Source organism: Amphiprion ocellaris, chromosome 8 (assembly GCF_022539595.1).
Source record: "Amphiprion ocellaris isolate individual 3 ecotype Okinawa chromosome 8, ASM2253959v1, whole genome shotgun sequence".
NCBI lineage: Eukaryota > Metazoa > Chordata > Actinopteri > Pomacentridae > Amphiprion > Amphiprion ocellaris.
This window is the reverse complement of record NC_072773.1, coordinates 7745258-7762135: the sequence shown is the minus strand read 5'-3', so window position 1 is coordinate 7762135 and position 16878 is coordinate 7745258. Positions and strand designations below refer to the sequence as shown.

Sequence of the window (16878 nt, the reverse complement as noted above, 5' to 3'; positions counted from 1 at the left end):
TCAAGATGTTCTTAGCACTACTGCCCTAACTGAAGTCCTTTAGCAACAAGGCGACACATTCGATCATCAGGAGGTGATGGGTGAGTTTGTGCCGAAGGTTGGAAAGTATGAGGGAAAAACTCTGAGTAGGAGGTAAGACTCATCAGTTCTGTACCCTGAAGAAATGTTTGAATATTTTAACTTAACCCCAAATGGAAGATGAGCAGACAAACTGTCCCTAAATTAAAACTTCTTTCTGGAACTCCTCTGTCACAGAACTCAACACAGTGTAACACAGTATAGGCTTCCATTCTGGCTGAGTCAGCCTGATGCTATGCTGTTCACAGAACATCACAAACCAAAACCTTGTTTACAATGACAGAAACATTTAATAAAATAAAATTTTAAAAAAGTAGAACATCAGCTGTAAAAAAACAAAAAACAGTTGTAACAAGAAACATTTGAAGGTTATGGACCCTTCTAAAATCTGCATATATCTACACTTAAAAACGCTGAACTGTTGAAATGTTTTTGGACATGGACAAAGTCAACCAGCATTACAACAGAAATACTGTATCTACATAGTAGTTCTGACCAAACATATTTTACCATACCTGTGTCCAAACAACCGTCTCAAAGCCAAAGTAAGGGAATGTCTGTCAGGTCTGTTAGGAGGTCTTATGTGTAGTGTCCTCTTCTCTTCCATTCATATTTTCATTGAAACTAAACCATCCGATTGTTACATTTAAGTTCACGTTGATTTGTCCTTAAAATGTATAGGTCAAATTTCCAAATAAGTCAGAAGAGTTTTGTTTCCAAACTCCTGCATATCCAAAGCATCATCTGTGGGAAACAACTCTGCACAACTCCACCTGTCCCACAGCTCTTCCCATTCGAGCAGATCAAACCATCAAACCATTAGAAAAAGCATCCTGATATTCAGCGACAGACTGATTTTACAGTCAAGTTTGTGGTGCTTGCCAGTCTTCTCACTTGCTCCAACAACATCTCTAAATTAAACGGTAAAAGACCCAGCTGGCGAACACAACCCAGTGGCTCGCCCAGTTCAGTTGAGACCACCTCTGGATGGTGTGGCTGGCTGCATAGCCCTGCAAATAGAAAAGACAAGTACAGCCTCAGTTGTGTGTCTGTGCTAGTCTGGTCATTGTAATTTTTGCTCTGGACTCTCTCTTTCTTGTTTAGGAAGATCCTTAGTGCATATCTATTGTTGCAATAAATTCTCTCTAAAAAGGGCCCTTGCTTTTCAGGAATTCACCGTAAACCTTACAGAAACACTTATTAATGAAGGGTGAACTTACTTCTGGTGCATTGAAGTTGTACTTTAGGGCCTGTATTTTCAATTGAGTCTACCAAACCAGCTTGTTTATAATTAGATGAAGTACTTGACAATTCAACTTATAAAGAAAATAAATACAAGATGTTGATTTTTTTTTGTGATATCAAAGTAAAAAAAAAAAAAAAAAAAAAACAAGTTACAAACATTTCAAAAAATGAAAATAAGTTAACTGTATTTTGTGGGCATAAAAAATCTATACGATTCGGCCAAGGATGCCCAACATATGCCTGTAGCCATCACTGTCAGTAAGAAGCCTTTCTGTTTTCCAGCCTTTTGGTCTTTCATTGTTTTTATCAACACTTTCTGCTCTGTAACACAATCACTGTTTCATTCATCAAATGTTTTCTCGTTTGGTCCTGTTCTTACCTCCTCTACCTCCTGTTCATCTACTCCAGGATCAAACATGGAGCCCAGATAAGTGAGATGGAAGATGACCAGCAAGCTGAAAATAAGATTCAGCAACATCACCCAATATTCCTATAGACCAGAGAAAATAAAAATAACTGTTAAATGGGCAAAAGGGCATTTTTGTTAATCTTTTTACTATTACAAATAACTTAACACTCGCTGGATACCTTGTTTGTGCTGAGCTTCAGACCACCTTGCTGAAGTGAAGCTTCAGAAGCCAATCGAGGCTGACATTTTCTACCAAACCCTGTCTTTTTAGCCTAGTGTTAAGTTACTGTAAAGCTACAGGGCACTTCATCGACAATCTGAACTAAAAAAAAAGACATCAAAGTGTGACAAAAACCAGTCCGATTTACTCTCAAGAGGGACAAGTATGTAATGCAAAGACTCTTTCAGAGCTACCCAAAAATAAATCCATGTATATTAGGCACACAAAACACCAAGTTCAGAATTTTTGGGGACCCAGGTGTTAACTTATGTGTGGTCGAGTAACCAGCTTGTACAAATGCCATTGTTGCACAGCAATATTGACTTTAAAACTCCTTTTTCCTAATTAAATGTAAAATGGAGGTGCAATACAGTACTGAATAAAACTTTATTGCAAAAGACCCCTTATAGATGCTTAGATGACTCATATCCCTCACCAACACCATCAGGGAGGCGTTTGATCATCCCCCATTCATTCTGAAACATGAGTTATAGAGATGAGAAATCCTCTCACAGAAGGTGTAAATTACATAGAGCCCTAATCTCTAAATCATAGAGTTATTCAGGAATTATGTGAAAGGACAGAAGAATGTGAAACAGAATAATTTCTTAAGTTTCTTGTCTTTTCTGCACTTTATATGAAGCTCATAAAAAAATAGAATTACCAACTTTCAGTTATATGCCTCTACCAACCAGTCAAGTTGCAGTTAAAGCTTATCTTTCATATTTTGGATTCAAAATGTAAAAATTCATTTAATCCTTTTGGACATTTGTGTAAAGATTTTGCATACTTAGCATATGAATTCTTGTGTGCCAAATTTGAGGAAATTCAACCCGGACATTAGCTGCATCTTTTGTACAGTACTGTATGTTTTGAACGCTTAGCAATGTTTTCCATTGTCTACTTTGGTGCACCACACAGCTGAAGCTGTACCTTTTTGTGCCGATGGCTGCAGTCAGAGGCACAGGGCCTGGACAGGATACAGGCACTGAAGGTACATGCAAGCTTCTTTCTAAGGACTGAAGACAGAAAAAAAAACAACTTTGATCATTCAGATAACAGAAACTTTCTACAAAACCTGTTCAAGTAGTTCTACAGTTGTTGAGGTCTATGTACCATAAATGCTGAGAGTCTCCTACTTTACAGTGGTGTTGTGTCAACTTCATTAAAATTGTCATTTCTACTTCCTGTGTGACAACACAGAAGTTTGTGCAGGTGAAAGTCCATCTTTTACATTAAGTAGTTCAGCTTTGACTGCTAGACATTTAAATCCAAGCATGAATTTTTATGCGTACCATGTTCAACATATGTGATGAATCCAAGAGAGAGAAGAACAGCTCCGAGGTGAAAACTCAGACCCTGAAGAAAACAAATAGCAAAGTCAAAGTCAGTCATTCAGCATGTCAAACAAGCTGCATACAGCCCACACTTCTTTATCAAATGTATTTTTCATTATTAAGCAGTTCTCATTACCATAGTAGTATGTCCTTCAATTGTCATTTATATGTATTAGTGTTTAACACAGAAGAAGGTAGAGCAGCAAACAGGCTGCTGTGTTCAGTGAGCAGATTCAGTCATGCGGCACAAATGAAAGGCAGATGTGTTTCATGTATTTCCATACTAAAGTGATGGCAGATGTGTTTGTAACATGGTTTTGGTACACTACAAATTAAAATGTCCACCCAAACTGTAACAGATTATGGCTTAAAGTGTGCATTATCTTACTGACATGCAGTAAGGCGCTGGCTGTGTATGTCACCAGGATGGCTGGGAAAGTTCCCAGTTTCATGGCATTTTTAAAGACATCTGAGGAAGATGAAAGACAGAACACAGTAAAAACATATTATGACAACATATATTGTTTTTTAATGCAAATTCCAAAAAAAACTTTTAAATATTAACTGTCACAAATGTGACAAATGAGATGATACCTTTACTGCTGAGTAAAAGGGGACTGAGTACAATAATTGTCTAGGACCAGTACATTTAAAGCTATCTGTCAGAAGTCCAGCATCCAGCAGGTTAATTTGCTGTGGGGTTTGTGACTTGACAAAGTGCTTAGAAATTCTGGGTTGTTTAAAAGACAGCGTGGAGTCCAGGACTTACATGTTTTCAGCCATCTGGACATGGGGAAGTTCCAGGATGTCACTACCAGCACCATGGAGCGAGGCATTTCCACACTCAGAGGTTTCACCACTCTCATATCCCTGCACAATAAACACACAGACACATGGTACTAGAGAATATGGTAGCAGAGATTCACACTTTCAGTTCATGTTTTGAGAATTTTTTAAATTGTAAGCTAATGTGTACTATCCTACTTTAACCCATTAACACCACCATAACACACTCATAATTCCACCCCTCATTGTCTTTCTCTACACCTGACTGTTTCAGAATTGATCATTCTAGAAATTCCACATATTTTACTGTTGACATTTAAGGCTTTTGGAGGTCAAGTTCCCACCTCTAGGTCTCCTGTTCATTCCATCAACCAACCCACCCATATACTTAAAGCTCATTATCATTATTTATTTACCATTCCACATGTATGACCACATAATAGCTTCACTGTCCTCAAACGGTAAAAAGAATGAAGAATAAATAAATCACACATCACTGCAGCTCAGCTAAACTTACCATCGGATGTGATCTTTTTCTTCAGTGAAGCCTGCTCCTGCAAGCATGCTTGTGCCTTCACTGAGGTGACCCACAAAGTAGTTACTGAAGTGGAAGGATACTGCATTCTCATACGCACGCAGCCACCTGTACAACACACAACATGCAAGTAAGGCCTACACATTACACCCCTAAACCACACATCTCGTTATGGAGTAGGGAACTATATGGGCTGAAATCACTGATTGTCATATGACATAACACAAATCTGCTGGTTCAGAGGCTGCTGGTTTGGTTGATTCAGTTGCAGTGTTTCCCTCTTCTGGTTATCTATCAATCTCTCTCTGCTTGTCTGAGCTCCACGTCCTCCTCCATAGAAGAATAGTGAATCTATTTTATACTTTCAACAAAACATCTCCATGGACAATTCATCACAACTTTCAAATTTCTGACACATTTTCAAGACATTCAAATCCGAAAAATAACTGTTTTTCCAATTGGGTTTCATAGCTCGTGATTGCAATCTTATGTGACATTCGACCACCTGAATGCACAAGCAGGAAAACGTCACAGACCACTCTGTGATTTAAACACCAGTGAAGTTCCCAGAGATAGTAAGCACACACAATTTACTAGCCTTAGTGTTCGAAACCACTGATATCCTTCAAGTTTCAGACTTAGGTGACATGGACCATCAATTGAGCAAACCATCTACCAGTGGAGGAAGTGAGAGCTTCTGAAAACTCCAGAAAAAGCTAGAAAGTGGACTTTGAGTTGAGAATGTTTAGTCCAAGTAACAGATGGTGGATTACTGTAATATTACACAATCAATGATATACACCGATCAGGCACAACATTATGACCACTGACAGGTGACGTGAATAACATCGATCATCCTGTTACGATGCAATATTCTGCTGGGAAACCTTCAGTCCTGACATTCGTGTGAATATTTGACATGTACCACCACCGAAACATTGCAGGTCAAGCAAAACTCTGTTCCCCTATGGCAACAGCAGCCCTTGATGTCAGTTTCCACCCTCAGCAGGACAATGCACCCCTACACACTGCACTGCTCAGGAGTGGCCCGGACAACACAACAGAGCTAAGGTGTTCACCCAGGTTCCACATTCCCCAGATCCAAATCTTATTGAGCATCTGTGGGATGTGCCAGGATAAGCTTAATCTAGGTAGGTTCCACCCTGCAACCTACAGGACCCACAGAATTTACTGCCACCATCCTCAGAGGTCCTGTGTCCATGCCCCACTCGGTCAGAGGACTTTTAGCAGCATAAAGGGGACCAACACAATATTAGGCAAATGGTCATAATGTTATGCCTGATCGCTGTAGTCAAGCACAGTATGGTTTAACTGGCCTTTGGAGAGTTGACAATGCACATTTCAGCAGTAGGACTACAGGAAGAAAGGAAGCACAAATGTTCTTACGTTCACCTCTCAGCTTGTCAGGGAACTAGAGATGGTAATCATAAAGTGATTAGATTAAAGGTATAATATGTAACATGTCCACACTAAAATGTTATACATGTTGTTGATTTGTGTACTCATATTAAGCCATATGTTTCCTACAAAGTTCAAACTCAGAAATACATAATTTTATTCAATGTAACAGCGAGTTACACTTTTAGTCACCTGTCAATGGCATCATCCCTTTACCTGCTGTAGCAAGCAAAACATGATAAACGCTGGAAAGTATAGAAGGAAGAAGCAGAAGGCAATAAACTGGCTAGCTAGCCACTCTTCATGAGCATACATAGTGTCGACTGGTCAGATTTGCCTCCTCTTCATCAGGGTTCAAAAAAACCAAGAGAGTGACTGTCTGAATTCCAAACTTGCCTAAGTTCATTTTGCATGTACAACCTCTGCCTCTTACTGCCTAGTGAGAAGGAGCTGCAGATGGCATTGCTTCATGGGCTGCACAAACAATAAAACAAGTGCATTTTCCTGACGTCTGAAAGAGAAAAGATTTGTTATACTGGTAAATGTGGTGTAATAATATTTGTACAAATCTGTTCCAGCTGAGCAGCTGTTTTCAGCAGATGGTCAAATGGTAACTACAGTGAATTAGTTACAACCATTACATACATATGGTATGTGTATTACTTCATATAAAACCACTGACATGGACGTCACTGTGTGGAGACTGGGATAACATTGGTTTCATATTTGCTTGATATTATTGTTTGATATTATTACTGTCACTGCTGAATACAGCAGCCTGTTGATAAATGAATCTAGAACTGGCAACATTTCACAATCCCCAAGAACCGTTGAGGGAGTCATTTTTACCTGCTGCACTGTCATGAAGATGTTAAGTTGTTCGTTTTCATCTATTTTTTAAATAACAAGTTACATTTGAAAAATAGTGACTTAAAATTTGTTTGTCGGGTTTATTACATTTACAGTTGTTTTAGGGTTACTCATTACAGATGGAAATGGTCAAATATAGTTTTCTATGAGGGTGAAAATTGATCCTTCAGTAGTTTGAGGTATAAATGATGATTTGTGTTTGTTTTTTTTTTTTATCCAAAATTCCCCATAATTCATGAGATGATAAATTAACCATTTATAGAAAAAGTCAGAAAGTGAGAGATCTAAGGATTTTATTTTGACAGAGTTACATGGATTTGAAAACAGCAAGGGGGTAAAATTAGCAGTTCCAATGTTAATTGTTAGATGTGTCCAATACATCTAGTCTAGTCTAATCTATGCACTCTATGAATGTTTGAAGATGTGCAGCTGTTGTGTGTTCTATACTTTAAATTCTGTTGGACCAGTTGCTAAAAAGCAACAGACAATTTAAATAAATGTATTATTTTTTTATGAGTTGATTTTTAAGTCAAATCTGTGGTGTTTACTTACTTGAATGGCATTCCCTAATGTACCTGGCCCAGGTTTTTGTATGAGCATGCATCAGTGGTAAGAACAATGACGCAACTTTTTTACCTGGAAAAGTTACCACTGCACTTTTAACAATTAATAAAGCTGGCCAATTACTGATTACGTAAACTGTTGATAATGTGAATCGCTCTGGGAAAGCCTTACCTTTCTCAAATGTATCTTGGAAGCAGGAAAAAAAAAGACAAACAGGATATTGTCAAAGCAGCATACTATTAAAGTTGTTGTTTTGTGCAAAGCTACCTAGACCGCGGTAGAACAAAGACTTAAGTGCAAAATTCTCTTACTTCTCTGTGACTGAGTTTCCATGTATTGGGATGAACAAAGGGAATAGATAGGGGGCAATGCAGGTGGAGACCAGCAGACAGGTCTGACTCTTCAGGAGGCTCAGGGAGGAACTGTACAGCCACAACCAGCTCTGAGGAACAAAGCCCCTCATTATCACCATAACACAATACATCAACAACACAGTGTGTACAAAGGAGGAGCTACAACTGCCCACTACTCACCAGTTTTGTTCCTTCAACAGCGTTTTTATAACTAGAGAAGCTGATCCAAGGGCCAAAGACAACGGTGCCCACAAAGAGAGTATAGCCCAGGAATTCAGCTAGGGAGGGGAGGGGGCCCACTGCTCCTCTGTCCAGGTCAAAGGCTAGAGAGATGGCCTTCATGGCCACCACCATCTGAGACCCTGACAAAACACACAAAGCCCAATGTCATTTTTCCATCTCTTCAGAGGACATTATTTTGACTTACCGTTACCCTAATCATTATAACTACTTTCCAATCTCTAACGTTTACCCTAACTCTGAACCAAGTTTTCATACTAAAAGTGACTTAGATTATGAAGACTGTTTTTTTTTTATGCCCAAAAGGTGGCAGATTCCCACAATGTCACTGTATAAAGAGATTTATGCCCCCACAACAAGACATCTGCCAGGTGGATGGTTGGACAAAAAGGCATGTGAACTGCATTATCTCTCATCATGATCTCCCTGGCATATGTACTTACAGTACTAGTAGCTTGTGATCAAGAATGTTAACAGAAGTTGCCTCAAAAAAATCTGCTTTTCATCATTATTATGCAGGTATATTATGGACATCATCTATTCCATAAGGAGAATCTATGAGTTAAGCCGGAAGCTTTTACTACACATTGGTTTTAAGTTTTCATGTGAACAAGAAAATTCTGTCTCCTCCAAATTAAGGTAAGTAGCTCATAAATTAACAAAGACTGTTGATACCCACACTTTGTCTTTGCATTCTACATACCTCCTATCAGTGTAAAACTGTTAGTCTAAAGTGTTAATAAAATACAACCATTTCTGAGAGCTTGGTACTCAGTCTTTAAGATATCTTGAGAAAGGTGCCTAAAAATGTAAACACTTCGTGTCCTCCATATGGAGTACCTGAATGTCAGGTTTCTATTAAATGATGTTAACTACTCATGTTCACAAGACTGTCTACAGAGTCACTACAGATTCCTGCATGAGGACATCATATACCACACAGTGTTGATGGGGAATTCCTTGTTTTCCATGATGTAACAGCACAGAGGAGGGCTGCTTGCTCTACTTTAATAATGATCTTTATTGCTAGATACTGATCAGGATTTCTGCAGATATCAACCAGTCAAACTTAATGCTTTTTAATGCCATTTTAATGCTATACTGTAAAAATGTTAATGCCAATACCATGAACTCAAGAAATTAAACAGGTTTGGTATTTTTTTGGTAAAAGATGATTTTTATATGAAAACTGTCCCTACCTATCACTATTTCTGAATCTGGAAACCACCCCTGACCACCCACGAGCTGCAGTCATTCTCTGAAATCCATGTTTTCCAGCCATTTTTGCTGGAATTTGCATTTCCCCATTTCCCAGTTCTCCTCCTGGTCCAGCCTGCCGGCCACTTTACAAACATGCAGTTTTAGGCAACTGTACCCGACCGGCTGGAACAATTATTGCAATGCTTCGGCATGTTTACGCAGATGCACATATCTGACCAATCACAGTCTATAATTCTATATTATTATAGTCAAATATTTCCTTGGAAACTGCAGAAAGAATTTTTAATGCCACTGAGAATCAAATTTTTTATACAATTTAAGGCCTTAATTTTCGCAAAATCAATTTAATGACGATTAATGCTTTTTAATGCCCTGCAGAAACCCTGCTGATATTACAACATGTTTTGTAAATGCAGCTACAGGGAAAATAATTAACAATATTTCCTTTTCTTGAAGTGAGAAAATACTTAAGTGGGCCCTTTACATATCAAGGTAAGTTCGACTCAGTCTAAAAACTATTGTTTACTGCCTCTTGGCTCTTAAAAAACAAAAAAACCCTTGATTATGTGATCCTTCAGATTCTTCTGGAGTGCTCTTGATTTTGTGGCTTTAACCGTATGATCATAATACATACTTGTAACTTGTTTCCAAGCTTAGATATAGTATGGAAGTTGGAACTGTGGTGAATGATTAGTTTTAGCGTTGTATATGCATATATATTTTATTCAATCTTAACACTAACTAATAAATGTACTAATTTATAATTGGTTTATAACCAACAGAGTACTATAATGCAACGTGCAATGTCTAAATTGTGACTCATTTCTTTACTCTTAACTGCATCATTCATTTTATAGGACTTTCACTATATTTCTGACATACTCATTAGTCTGTGCTTTCATTTCCATGTAGCTGGAATGACAGATCAAACATTACATTACTAAATGATTTCCTGAAATTTCCCTCTATATTCTGAATGGCTAGTACACATTCCAAAAGTTATTACTTCAATGGTCCCTGTGCTCTGTGTTTCAGTCTATTCTCACAGTTCAGCAAGTAGTGCAAACTAATTTCCATACCAATATTTTTTCTATACTTTTCTCTGATGTATATGACCATAAACTGTATATTTGTCATCATCATAACTATAATTTACGCTGAGGTGTGTGTCTATCATATACTTTATATACTCTTTAAAACACACACCGTTAATTGCTGTGGTCAACAATATTATCTTTACTATATAACAGCAGGGGTGAAAGTAAGCCGGTACGGTCCGGAACGGCGTTCCGGTAAGAGTTTAGGTCCCGGAACGGCGTGGTACGGAGATCACGGGAGATGAGCTGCCAGCTCAAACAGTGAACCGGCCGCGGATCCCGCGACCCGTGCGAATCGTACTCGTGAACACAAAAAAGTGATGCTAAAGCATGAAGCCTAAAACATTAAGCACTTTATTTCCTACGTAAATTTCAAACACGAGATTATTTTTGCTTGCAACCGTAGGATAATAAGCCATGACAAAGCGTTCATTCTCCGTGGGCGTCTGTCTTGCTCACACACGTTTACATTGTTGCATTGTTGCACTACAAATAAAAGCCTGTTTACATAACTGACTAGACTTTTTAAATCAATAAATGTATTTGATGAATTAAAATTATTAAAAAAAATAAATAAATATATATATATATATATATATATATATATATATATATATATATATATATATATATATATATATATATATATATATATATATATATATATATATATATATATATATATATATATTATTTTTTTTCAATTTATCTACAGTACCAGCAAAAAAAAAAAATCTACTTTCACCCATGTATAACAGTAAAGCTTAATCCCTCACACCATGCAGTAGCTGTGTGAAAATGAATTTGTTAGAAATGTGTAACATCAATAAGAGGAACTCACAAGAAAAAAACACAAACACAATTTGAACAAAATTATTTCATAGTTACCTCTTATTTTATGCCAGGTCACAATGTCGATTAAATGCAGCTCTCTGAAATGAACAGGTATGAAATAATATTGAAAGACTTGAATTCTACACCAGATTGTAAAGGGTTTAAAGAATGGGAATTAATTAATGGGAAAATTTGTACAAAATAACTGGGCAAATTATCAAAGTACAAAAGGAAGGGTAGGCATTGATCGTACTGTCATGAGCAAAAACATTACGAGGAGCAGGCGCACAGCCACACTCACATAAATTATCTGATAGACATTCATCTAATTTTCAGGGTCTGACTTTAACAAACAGATGCTCTGATCATGTTTTACTACAACTACACAACTTATTTAATGCTTTCACCTCATTATACAATGTACAGGTCACACTTTAGACCCTCCCCATCAAAATTTTGATCAGTTTTACAGCTGTATAGTTTTGCACGGAGATAAACAACAAGCTTTTTTCTAAGATTTTCAATAGTATCCTAAGGTATTTTCAGTAAATTCAGTGTTTAGCATTTAGCAGCAAGGTTGAAGCAACTGAAGTAACTATGCCAGATTCTCTCATCAATCTTAATTTCTCTCAGGATGCTAAATAAACATATTTTGGCTGCTGTGCCATTCAAAATAAATATCATTTGATATTGATATATCGTGCGCTGATGCATTATGCCATTTTCATGCTTTGGTTCTGCTTCTGAATGATTCATCAGTGGCACAAAACCTAATTCCTTCTCATTAGCAGCTTCAGGTACATCTGCATCTGCAGAGGTATTGTCATGAAATCCCTCCAATATCAAAGAAACTGTGTAAACTACTTTGTAAATGTAAATGAGCTTGTGCTTCTTATATGAATATTTCACAGCGGTGTGAGCAAATTTCCCATGAGGATCACGAAATAAGTGGCAGCCAACCAGTTAATAATGTTAAAGTGAGTGTAAACCCCACAGTAGAATATTACAGTCAGGTGGTTGTCTTTTCTCTGTATCAACTGAATAGAGTCAGTGTGGCGTGCAGGCAACTAGTGGCCCACAACTGCATTCACTTAATGTTCTCTCACCCAATTAGGAGGTAGATGAGGATGACGGCTGAGAGGAAGATGCCTCTGCTGCTGGAGTGTCGGCTAAGAAGCAGAATGAGGTAACAGAGCACACTGAGCAACAGCACCCACAGCATATGCAGCTCAAAGAACAGGAAGAGGCCATACATCCCAGCCAGCACTGACACTACATGTTTCACAGTGGATGCAACACCTAAGGAACAAAAGCACAAAAACATTTGTGATCTCAAGTCCAGTGGCCTCTTGTTTCTATACTGAGACTACAATCTGACTGAAATAACAATCTTTCATTACTTGCAAAAAATGTTGAATTTGTGTAGACTGTAGCCAGGAAAATAAATACACGTTTACCACCATAGCTACAGTCTACACAAATTAAGACACTGATAAAGCTCACTGTTGATTTGTCACTTTACAGGGTATCAAATGCATTAGAATACAGTCTTTTAGCTTAGGATAGGAATGCTGCTGAAATCCATATTGTCAGTATACACAAAATCCACATTTCTTCACAATTACATCATTATCAAAAATAGGTAAGACATGTCTCTCTGTAAAGGTTCCTACTTGCCAATATGTAGTCAGTGCAGCTCACCCAATCTGAAGCAGAGTCTGCAGATCAGGCAGAGGAGCAGCAGCCTCCAGACCTGCTGCAGGCCCTGTTGGACTGTACTGAGACCACAGCTCTCAGCCAGCTGCTGCCACACTGCCAGCCTGCTGGACATGTCTATCCTGCACAGACAGACAAACAAACAAACAAACAAACAGAGCGAGAGAGACCATTAAAAAATGTAGTACAACTTTCATCAACCTTTGTAAATGACTGCATGACAAAAAACAAAGTAGAACAATAATTACTTCTATCTAAACTACACACCACAGTAGAATGGACAGTCTTGCAAATCAGTGGACATGACGGCAATATTGGATTTTGTGCAAAAAAAAAAAACTGAACAATTTAACATTTGAGAAAGTAGGGTTTACTGGATGTTATCTTGTAGCACAGATAGGCTGAGATCAGAAAGTGGACAATGAATTATTCACTGACCCATCTGCACTTTCAAAATATGCATCGTGTAGTTACTAACTCGGCATACATTTCACCCAGCCATATCTAACTTCCACTTTAACAAGCATTAAGCGAATAGTAAAGTTCTACTATATGAACATACGTTTCTAACTTTGAGAACTCTAACAGTGGCGTTAGTTATATAGCGTCACCTTTAACTTATTACTGAGGTCTGTTGTCAGCTCTGTTAAACAAATCACGGCTAAGAGTTAAACATAACACTTTAAGTTAGTAGTTTAAGTTAGTTGAAGTGGAACAAACCACTACCATAGCTTAGCAGTGATTTTTAGATAGCAAAGATGCTAACCTGAGCTGTAGAAGAAGGGGAATGTATGCCCGTAGCTTGACTTCTTCTTCTTCGTTTTCCTTCTTCTTCTTCGTCTTCTTGGGTTTATTGGTGGTTAGCAAACCAGTTTACGGCGCATTACTGCCACCTACTGGAAGGAGTGTGGAACAGAAGATTGGCAATTAAAAAAAACGAGACACAAAACTGTAACTTCTTTCCAGCGGCTCTCTGTCTTCAACAAATATGATTTGTTGGGTATTTATACGCCATGAGGTTGCCCTGTCTGCCCTTTCCTGAGACGGCTGATCACAGCTTCTTCATTTTGGTTCTACCCACCCTCGCTCCAGCATCCACAATATCCTTCAATAACATCTCAGTACTTCACATATCAAGTTGGGTGATACAAACTGCAGCACCTGTGTGTCCACTCTGCCTACTTTATGATTTTACTTCGAACCATCATTAAATACAATCATCTTATCCGCAAAATGTTGCTCTATGTAGTTTTGAGCTACGTACCAGGCGCTGGGATAAATGGCATCACAAACTGTCAGGGAGGAACAGGAACCTCTAGACAATATTGTACATTGCTAAAACCAGCATTATGTGCTTTCACTTTCCCAATCCATCTGAAGCTCATGACATTATATATATATAGTCTATCCCAGCTGACTTGTGAAGGCAGGGGACACCCTGGACAGGTCACCAGTCTATCACAGGGCTACATATAGAGACAAACAATCACCAATTTACCTCAGCATGTTTTTGGACAGTGGGAAGAAGCCGGAGTACCTGGAGAAAATCCACGCATGCACAAGGAGAACATACAAACTCCCTGCAGAAAGATCCCAACGAACCAGGGATCTTCTACTGCACAGCGACAGTGATAACCACTGAGCCATTGTGCAGCCCCATCTTCAAAACAAATACTTTAAATTCTTTTGCATTGTCTTGCTCTACCTGCTGGATGTTATTGCTCTGACATCTCCCATTCTGCAAAACTTCTTTCATGGGGTCAAATTTAAATACATTCTTTTCAGTGACAAGCAATTTGCCCCCAATTCCCTACTAGTCAAACAGCACATTTTTTCTTTTTTTTAAAATTATATTATATTTTATTATTGTATTATATTTTCCTGATATGTTCAGCCAATGTAAACTGTAAATTAAAATTTAAATGGTCCAACCCTTTTCACTCCTTTCTCCTACATCCTTAGGATTATCCCTTCCTTACTTCTTTTCCTAGTAAAAAAGACTGTTAGAATTTGCTCTACTAACCTCAGTCATAACCCCACTCTGCACCTTGCAGTTTTGTAACTGCATACTCCATATTCCTTCCCCTCATTCTACCCCATCATCTGCAATGACTCGCCTATATTTATTGCTACTTTTGAGAAGACACCATTGATCTTAATTATGGAAATCAGTAGACTTATCACACTGCTCTGAAGTATGCCATTACCAACCCCGTACTGATCTGACAAGTCTGACCCAGTCTATGCTTGGATCTTTTTCCTGAACAGAAAATGGTACATGCAGTTCAAAACTTTCCTTCCACCCGATATGTTGTGCACCCTAAATAACAATCCTTCTGTCCATATCATATCATAGGTTTTTACTATGCAGAAAACATTGCAATAACTGACTTTTCTGATGATTTTTTTCTTATTAAATTCTCTTGTTTTATCACTGAGTCCATGATATGCCTTCCTTTCCTAAAACCACTCTGATAACCTGCCAGAGTTTCTCCCACCTCAAAATCATACAGTAACCTGTGGTCATCATCCTCTCTAGTATATTCCATATATTTAATGTTAGTGGTTCTGGTTTCACCAGTTTCTCCTCATACCTGGCAGCTCCCTCCTTCTCCCCTTCACCCTGTGTGTGTCTTTTCCTTCCTGTATAAATCTAGTATCTTCTGAATAAGTCTGTTTTGTGATTTGTGATTCACATCCTTATTTTTCAGTCCCTCTTGGGATTCCAGAGACCCTATGTGTAGTTGTTTCCTGTAGTGTAGTTCCCTGCCTTGCCTTCTAGTGTCGGCCCCATTCCAGTTCCCCTGGATTACTTGTTCAGTGTGTTGTAATTTTGTACATGGATGGTTTAAATCTTTACTGTGTGCAGAGTCTCTGTCTGTACTATGGTCTCTGTACAAACCGTGGCACGCTACCTCTCTCACAGTTTTCCTCAATTTTATTGCAAGATCTTCTGCAACTTGCCCACCTAGCTTTAAAGTTTATTCTTAGTGCTGCCTGGTCCTTTTTTTCTGAATTAAATTAAACTATGTACTAGTTCTGTTCATCTTCACCCCGCAACCAACATACAGTACATACAGCCCAAATCCAATCATCCACTATATCTTTAATCTTTCATTTGAGTCCTCTCCAATTTTACACACCATGTAACTGCAGAAGCATAACGTTGATTTCAATCAGGTTTCCTTCATACCTGCAGCATTTGAGAGTATGTATGTGTAATGAATATTACTGAGAGCTAACAGCAGTGTACATCTAACACTAGAGTTACATTTGTTTTATGGAGCATTTCTGATTGGACAAAATTGTCCCAGCTGTTTCTTATTGAATACCTTCTTGATGTCAAATTGGGGAATACTTTCGTTTGTGAAAGTGGCAACTGATCCAACACTTAATCCCAGATTAAAATTCTAAAATTCTGCTTGTGAAACTGTTCCTACCATCGCCTACCTAACAACAGCAGAAAAGAGTCAAAAGCAAGAAATAGAATTGCTGAATTCCAAGAAAAGATAATAATACTGTGCTAAAAAGTTGGTCTGTCCTTTCATCAGACAAGGCTGAACTAGAGGTGGTGAGCATTTTCAGCTCTGTGATCTCCTGTATGGCTTCAGCACTCCAGATGAACGTTATATATTTTCCATCAGTCACTGCCTTCAAAAGTTTCCCTTTTCATCTAACACTCAAATACTAATGAAGGCAGGACTAGATTAAATTCAATTGATTCTTGCGGTTGAAATGAGAAGATGCTGCTAATAGATTACTATAGTTGTTATAGATGACAATATTATTCATCCTTACCCAAATGTTTCTGCCAAAGATACTTAGCAACTATACACAAATCAACTACAACATTACAGCCACCTGGTTCATACTGTGTAGGTCCCCCTTATGCACCCAAAGCAGCTCTGACCCATTGGGGCTTGGAGAGGGGATCTCTGCAAGTGTCCTGTGGTG

The 16878-nt window shown here is 38.2% G+C and overlaps 1 protein-coding gene across 2 annotated transcripts; it reads right to left on the bottom strand.

The window, feature by feature from the left end:
• Positions 1-345: 345 nt before the first annotated feature.
• Positions 346-13745, bottom strand: LOC111588285 (protein-serine O-palmitoleoyltransferase porcupine-like). Of its 2 annotated transcripts, XM_023298567.3 has the most exons (13): positions 13691-13745; positions 12910-13046; positions 12315-12507; positions 11263-11306; positions 7997-8178; positions 7775-7905; positions 4593-4718; positions 4059-4159; positions 3682-3758; positions 3248-3311; positions 2886-2971; positions 1703-1813; positions 346-1088 (listed from the first exon to the last, which is right to left on the bottom strand). In XM_023298567.3, exons 2-13 carry the CDS (start codon positions 13037-13039, stop codon positions 990-992), a joined length of 1344 nt encoding a protein of 447 aa, XP_023154335.2. In that variant the 5' UTR covers positions 13040-13046; positions 13691-13745; the 3' UTR covers positions 346-989. The 2 variants fall into 2 exon arrangements, with proteins under 2 accessions (XP_023154335.2, XP_035798958.2); XM_035943065.2 differs by lacking the exon at positions 13691-13745 and having other exon boundaries at positions 12882-13021.
• Positions 13746-16878: the final 3133 nt, after the last annotated feature.